The 8,127-nt window shown below is 43.2% G+C and overlaps 1 protein-coding gene across 1 annotated transcript in view; it reads right to left on the bottom strand.

Moving 5' to 3' along the window:
- CFAP65 (cilia and flagella associated protein 65) overlaps nt 1–8,127 on the bottom strand; it is a 72,215-nt gene that overhangs the window by 24,233 nt on the left and 39,855 nt on the right. Inside the window, exons 15-21 of the mRNA XM_015415366.1 lie at nt 6,383–6,599; nt 6,053–6,181; nt 4,059–4,235; nt 2,986–3,052; nt 1,873–1,983; nt 784–976; nt 383–406 (exon numbers count right to left, since the gene is read on the bottom strand). Coding sequence (XP_015270852.1) covers nt 383–406; nt 784–976; nt 1,873–1,983; nt 2,986–3,052; nt 4,059–4,235; nt 6,053–6,181; nt 6,383–6,599 — 918 coding nt within the window. The remainder of the gene's footprint in view (nt 1–382; nt 407–783; nt 977–1,872; nt 1,984–2,985; nt 3,053–4,058; nt 4,236–6,052; nt 6,182–6,382; nt 6,600–8,127) is intronic.

Below are 8,127 nucleotides of genomic sequence, written 5' to 3'. Positions count from 1 at the left end.
TAAAATGTGATTGTGTGGGTACATTGTCTATTCACCCACTAGAGTCCTGTGAGATAATAATAATAATAATAATAATAATAATAATAATAATAATAATAATAACAACAACAACAACAACAACAACAACAACAACAACATACCCATATGCATCCTCACTGTTCAACCACCTACTCAAAGGTTCTCATCCACCTTTCTTTTAAATGGCAAAGAATGGTAAAGCTACCCCACTGCACTCACCCAGGTGAAACTTTGATTTTGTGAATCTTTGTGTAATGTTATTATAATTCCCTAGAGCTTGTGTGCTCCCCTTCTCCTATGCAAGAGCACACATCTAGATAGGTTTATTTTTTAATGAGAGAGCAGGTTCTGTGCCCACCATCACCTATAATATGCAAAGGGGTGTTAATGATGAAAATCAGTTTGGAGGAATATCATGCAAAGGTTGAAATACAACCTGAGCACACTCTGAATTATAGCTTAAAGTCTCAGTTAAAAGGCTTCAGCTTTGTACCCTTATACTACTATTCTCTGCAATATACAGTGCTGCAGCTCAGTCCCAAGAACAGGGGCTCGGGGAACTGGAGAGACCCAATAAGGAGGCCTCAGAACAAGTTAAACCATCAGAAGTTATGGGGCAATGAGATGGATATGAACATATCGGTGGGATAAGAGCAGATAAAGAAACATAAGCCCTAATTGGATAAATGGATGGCATTGGGAATGTTGTAGAGAATCTGCCCACTCCTTAAAGCAAAGTACATCTCCTTGAGGAACAAAGCCTTACAGAGTACATTTTGGCTTCCAGTGGGGAGAAAATCCACTCAGTGTGGGCAGTCAAGCCTGGACCAATCTCTCCTTTTGGATTTAAACAGAGAAACACTGCATGCTGGTGATTTTCTTCTTGAACTTTCATCAGAGCATCCACCTGGATCTCGTAAACTACTTCTGTAGCCCCTCCATTGTACAGTTCATAGACCTGCAAGAAAAAAAAACAAGTTTATTGCAAGAAAGCTAGTCTGCACTACCTGCCAGGATGCTCACATGGAGCATCCAGTTTTCCATTCAGCACAACTCTATCAGGTGTAAATCTTCTTAAAAGCTATGGATGGAGGGAATGTTTTGAGGAAATTCCCCAGCAGAATTACCAAGTTGATTCCTTTACTCACTCTCTACCATGCACAAATACAATTCCCTGGAGAAAAGGCAGACTCTCCTGTAATGAATTTCAAATAGGCTGAATACTCAAGACAAACTATACAGTGTGTGATAATCACAAATTGCCACACTTTCCACAAAAATTGACAGCTGCATACTGTTTAAGCTTATAGACAGAATGGATGTTACCTCAGCAAGATAGGGATTCCCAAATAAATGTTTGCCAAGTTACTGCAAATCTAGGGGTGGAATCATTTATATGGAAAAGTGAGTGGAAGAGAGGAAGGGTGCTTTATCCTCCCTGTCCCTACTGATTGTCCCATGCAAATGCCCTCCCCACAACTGCTTGCTTGAATTGGGCATATTTTCAGTATTTCTAGCCTCCCAGATAGATGGGAGGAAAAAAGGAGTTTAAAATGTCCCATGCTGGGGAGGGAGACAATCAGCAAATGGGGAAAGGTTAAGCACACCCCTGATATCTGACACCTCTCCCCTGCAAAAGCCCCGCCTGCTCTGATCTTTCAAGGCAAGCATGCCTCGTACCCCGTGGCCCCTCACTCACAGGCTGATGTTTCTCCTGTCATCCATTGTCCTGGGTTGCCTCCTAAGTATCCAAACCTGGCCCTTTTCTTTACACTGCTTTTTAACATTCTATTGTGGGGGATGAGTCGGGGGGGGGGCTAGAAAAAGGCAAGACTATTACCTTGGATATCTCACCTGTTTAGGAGGGTCAAAGGTGCCAATAGCAATGGGTGTAAACACGTGTTTGGTTGAAGTGAAGTGAATGTAGTGCCGCTCCAGATCCAAAGTCACACCAATAAAATTTAGCTGCAGAATTATTATTTTTTAAAAAAGGGAGAGAAAAGGACAGGCTGTTAAGACTGTATCATCATAAGCAGTCAAGGCATCTCAGGCTTGCCTCGGAGAGGAGATACAGAAAGAAAGGCAGTGATGCAAAACAAGGTGCCTTCAGGGGTGGGGAACATGACCTCCTGGGAAGAGTTCTGCAGCACTCCCAGAGGATCTCCTCATTAATTCCCACACTGATTTGCCCTCTGGTTCAGAGCGTTTCTGGCTACCTCCCTGGACAGGAGGCCTGCGCTCCAAAATCTGCTTCCCGACTAGGCAGCCACCAAGATGTGTGCCAAGTGGGCTGAGCCAAGTGAGCCCATCCACAGGCTTTGCACAAAGGCACAGTTAAGCCAGTGTTTTCACAGCTTGCTCAACAAGCTGAATTTTCAGCTGACAATAGTCCCCGAAGAGAAGAGAAGAAAAGACGGATGGGAACACACTGTTCTCACTGGTAACCTTGGGAGAATGATGGGCACCTAGTGGAGGCTCAATGGAGCATAAGAGGAGTGCCAATTAGATCCCAGGGTAACTGATTCAACCTGACATGCTGAGGGGAGAGGGAGGAAAGGCGAGCCGAGATCACTAATCAAGCCCAGCCTGATAATGGAAACACTAGAGATAAAAAGGGGAACTGATATCAAATAATCAAGGATTTTTGCTCCCATTTTTGCCCAGAAGAGACAGCCAGTGAGCTAATCTGTTCCCCTAAAATACCACAGCATCTCTATTGGGAGAAGACAGAGTTTTTAAGAAGAGTTGAAATAAGAGGACAGTTCCTGGAAGACAAAATTACTGCACAACTGGGGCCACACTGTAACAAGCAGACCATAAGGAAGCTTCTGGATTAGGGACTCTAGGTCCTGAATACATTATGAAGGGCAGGAATTTTTTAAAAAAATCTGTGCCTCCACCTGAGTGAAAGCATTTCCAGGAAAATAATGACCCATTGCCATATAGGCAATGGAAACAGGATCATACCAGAATTTCTCGACCATGGGAGATCTTCAACAACACTGGGAGCTGGTCGGTACCAATGAAATTATGTCTGGCAGGGCAAGAACAAGCACAAGTATCAGAATTGCACACAGAGAAAACCATTCCAAAGTTTGAGCTAGAAAATCATGTCTCAAACAGTAAATTAGGGGAACAAGATTCGAGTCCAGTGGCACCTTTAAGACCAACAAAGTTTTATTCAAGGTATAAGATTTTGTGTGCATGCATACAAAGAAGTATGCATGCACATGAAAGCTCATACCTTAAATAAAACTTTGTTGGTCTTAAAGGTATCATTGGACTCAAATTTTGTTCTGCTGCTTCAGATCAATACGGCTACCCCCTGAATCTAGTAAATCTAGTAAATTAGGGACAACTCATTTCCCTGATAAAGAGGTGCACAGCTATATAAAGATCTTTCCAGGCAGAAGGGCAAACACCTCTCTGGATGGGGACAAAGAGTAGAGAGAACACCTAGAATTGGTCTCTGAGCCCTATGCATTAGCTCAGGACATCCAAAAATCAGGCTTTAGGGAAAGCAGAATCAGTGTAATTTTTCTTCTTCTATGCTAGTAGAAAAGAGCAAGAGTCCATTAGCAATTTAAAGATTAACAAAATTTGCGGCAGTATATGAACTTTTGTGAGTCATTGCGCAAAGAGCAAGAGTCCAGTAGCAATTTAAAGATTAACAACATTTGCGGCAGGATATGAACTTTTGTGAGTCATTGCTCACTTGAGTCACAAAAGTTCCTCCCCTGTACAAATTTTGTTAGTCTTTAAAGTGCTACTGGACTCCTGCTCTTTTCTACTGCTACAGACAGACTAACACAGCTATCCATCGTGATCTATCTTTTGTTTTGCAGAGCCCTCGACATGTCTCAGTGTGTTTGCATGGAAGCAACTGGTTCTGCATTAATACGACACTGCCCCTCCATATCAGATATCATGTGCATGGGAGCTGTGTTAATGAACCCTGATCAATACAGGAGCTGACCTTGTCATATGGGTTTGAGATCAGCTCCCATTTGAGGAAGAAAGGAACCAAGGTTTGTGGATACCTAAGGGATAGATGTACAGTTTGCTCTTGCCCTGGAAGAAGATTTCCTGCCTTGGGACAAATGCTAAAAAGTCGGTTATCCTGGATCCGCATCTGGTGTAGCTCACTGGGATCAAACTCAGCACTTTCTGCCCAGTATTCCATGTCTATCTTCTGGTCAGAAGGAAACAGAAAGGCCCTAGGAAGCATCCATCAGCCAAGATAAGAGAGAAACAAACAAGACTCATCATTAAAAGGCAAAGATTACGAAGATCTGATATCAAGGAAAGTAGCAAGCAAATGCTATGCTGCTTGACTGATGCTCACACAAAGCTTTGCCAATCTGACCATACATGAGTGTAACTTGGCTTTTTAAAGACAAATTTCTTTATATAAGCCATCCAAATTCTGATGCCAAAAGATGGGTTCTGTACCTATATAAACAATATGCATATTCAATGTATAAGACTTTGACTGCTGGGATAAGTTTAAACAAATAATGATTTATTTATCAAAGAACAAAATAGGTTTCTGGGTATTTTTGAACTGTTGTTGAAGAAAGGAACTTATAAATATAACTGATAAAGCTGGGCGTCACACACTGTCTCTCAAAACACCAAAACTCAACTCTGACAGCCTTAGCCACACAGGCTAAACCATTTGTCTTAGCCACACAGGATAGACTCAGACTGCTTCTTCTGCCATACAGGCTAAACTCTAAAACTCTCCCCACTCCTCTCTCCAAAAACACAGAATCACCTCAGATACACCCCTCCTCCCACACTCTCAGTCATCAGCCAATCACATCACACTCATCTCCCTCTATCACTCTCCTTACATTACTTCAGTCAAACTAAACATTTAAAGAAACAGACACACCAAAACATGAAATCATTACAGTTGGTAATCTTTTTTTTCTGACACCTCCTGACTTCTAAGACTTAAGTAGACATTGCTTACATCTCAAAGCTTATCTATTGTCCACCTTTTATTTAGAAGAATGGGACGGGAATAATTTTAATAAATAAATCTTCAAAGTCATGTGGGTTAGAAACTCCCCCCCCCCCCACACACACACCTTTAAATGAAAACAAAGATTCTCAGGGAGTTAAATTGTTTCCTCAACTGTACATTGTGTGCTTTTCTGTGCCTTTCGAATAATTGTACCAAAGAATTTGAGAACTTTTTGACTTCGATTTGAGCTGAAAGCAACTTTGCATAAGGAAAGAATGTGTTGGTGAAAGTTTTCCTTTTGGAGCAGAAAACTTGGGGTTCCATCTTTGTGAAGAAGACTTGGGCGAAACACGGCTTGGTATAAGCTAGCTCACACATAAAGAAGAATATTGGAGAAACCTACATATAGTTCATCCACCAGACTCCTGTGAATTTTTAATCCCTCCTTTGGGACTATTTAAAGACTGTGTTCTATGTTATTAGTTTTGGTGTATGAGTTGGTAAGAAATCGGCCGTGGTCCTGGATTTCTTAAAACATCTTTTGGATGTACAACATGACTTTCTATATCTAATTTCACCACGGTATTTGAATTACATTGGACTCTGTCCTCTATGTTGTATTTTGATAGATTTGATAAATTTGTCTAAGATTTGAGTTGTTTTTTTTATTTGAGCACAGTTTATTGTTCTTTGGTATATTTCCCCTGTGCTGCTCTTTGTTTTTTTTGATTTCTAATAATTGTGGCATATGTTTATCTCTGACGCGCACCCACAGCATAGCCATTACAACAGGCCTTGTCTCTATATACACACACGCATACAGCTCAGCTGAGCCTCAACACTGCAGCCTCCCTCTCTACCTCCAGTGAGCCATGAGGGAGCATTCTGGTATTTTGTCACAGGTTCTAGTGAGAACCAGATGCCTGAGGGATTCTAAAACATCACAAGCATATTCCATTCACTGACTTCCCTCATTTAATTGAGCCATAAAGAAGGTCAAGACCCTGTTCAATTCTAAACAATATGAGTTGTTCATGGAGCTCTTAGAGAATGATTACTCACCAGTTCACAGGCATCACCCCACTATTTTGCAGCATCAGCACCATTGTAGAGGGCTCACTTCCGACAGGAGCAGCACCAAAGTTGAAATCCAGCATGACAGGGGTGTAAACAGGGGGCATTCGTTGTGTGCTACGGTTTAAAAAATTAATTGATGTGAGAAAAGGTCTTGAAGGTGGACTGCAAATCCCCAGATATGCCATTATATTTTGACTTCTGTGTGCAGGAGAAATGAAACTGGCTTTCAGATTCTGAAGAAATTAGGAGTATTCCTGCAGCTGAATAGAGAAGGCAAGAAGGAGTGAAAATAAATAGAACAACAACAAACTTTACCTGTGTCTGGTAGGCACTCTGAAGGTGAGCTCTTGTGGAGTTGGATCTCGCTCCAGGTACTTATTCAGAGTCTCCAGGGAAAAAAGCCGCCAAAGGTGCAGCTTGCTGATGCCACGGGCACTGCCTGTCCCACAGGCATCAGTGATGCAGATGGATGGATAGATGCCTGTGGCTGTCACACTACAGACTGGCTGCTTTCCCACAAGAGGTTCCATGGCTTGTTGTTGGAGGTGGTGGGGAAGAAGAGACAGAAAACTTAGTGCAGTTGAGATATCAAGGAACGCAGTACTGTTATAAACAATTTTATAAATAAAAAAATGCATCCCCTGCCCCCTTCCCTTATTGGCATTGTACAAACCACATTTTCCCTTTCCCACTGCAGAGCCAGTTTGGTGTAGTGGTTAGGAACATGGACTCTAACCTGGGTGAACCGGGTTTGATTCCCCACTCCTCCACATGCAGCTGCTGGTGTGACTTTGGGTCACTCACAAATTCTTTCAGAGCTGTTCTCTCAAGGGCAGTTCTTGAGAGAGCTCTCTCAGACCCACCTACCTCACAGGGTGTCTATTGTGGGGAGGGGAAGGGAAAGGGATTGTAGGCTGCTCTGAGACTCCTTCAGGTAGTGAAGAGCGGGGTATAAATCTAATCTCTTCTTCTTCTCCAATGCTCCAATAGCAATACGCTGTTCCTGGGAACATGCAATTCTTCTCCCAGATTCATTGCTATTGGGATTGTTGATTAATATAGTTCTGCAGATTTCACAGGCTTTCATTGACTATTGCTTGTGACATGAATAATGACAAGAGATAAAAAGGTCTATGGAAGGAAGCATGAATGAATGAATAAATAAATAAATAAATCATGGCTGTTGTTGTTGTTGTTCAGTCGCACAGTCGAGTCCGACTCTTCGCGACCCCATCTCTTCGCTGTTGCCTTAGATGAAAAAAAGGTTATGGACAGGCTCTAATCTAGGAGCTTTGGGCAAAAGACAGCAGGAAGGCAACTTTGCCCTGAAACTTGATATAGAGAATCTATCTGAAACCACTAGATAGCTGAAGTTTCAGATAGAAATAAACATCCTAAATAAATAAATAAATGTAGTTTTCTTCTCACATCTCCTCCCTCCCCAGATCTGGTTCCCACATGAACTTCTGTGCTTGATGTAGGTGACAGCAAATTGCAGTTGTGCTCTCCTGCACAGTCCTTCGCAATCTCTCCACTGCCAGGCACAAATGAAAGGAACAGGAGAAGAGAACCATATAAACGCCCTTCTAAAAACTGATTAGATGTGTGCTGCAGCATAGTTGAGGTAAAGTCTCTAAAGTCTGTAGGAGCAAGGGAAAACCCCATTGCTCCTTTGAAAAATATGACAAAGAATGTAAATGTGTAACAGATCTATCTCTCCCTTATAATAATTGAGTAAGACGCAGAGGCACGCAAATGCGCACCTACAGTGTGTGGATGAATGCCCTGTCCGTCAGCACCTTCCCCGGCGTCCATTGGACGTCGCGCCTAAATCCCACCTTGGAGCACTCCCCCCCCCACTAGCCAAGGCGGCCGGGAAGGGGCTTGCCGCGTCCACCTTCCCTGTGCCGCCGAGCCCTGCGCCACGGTAACTGTGGCCACTTCTCCGGGGGGGAACGGGCCCCGCTCCGCCGCCCTCGCTTCGCTGTCTGACTCGGCCGCCGCTCTGCGCGGCCGGGGGCTGGGTGGGTGGGCGGCCGGGGAGGAGCTAGGGCCTCAGG

Source organism: Gekko japonicus, unplaced genomic scaffold (assembly GCF_001447785.1).
Source record: "Gekko japonicus isolate JY-2015 unplaced genomic scaffold, Gekko_japonicus_V1.1 scaffold881, whole genome shotgun sequence".
Lineage (NCBI taxonomy): Eukaryota > Metazoa > Chordata > Lepidosauria > Squamata > Gekkonidae > Gekko > Gekko japonicus.
Note: the sequence above shows the minus strand (reverse complement) of the source record. Positions and strands in the feature narration are given on the sequence as shown.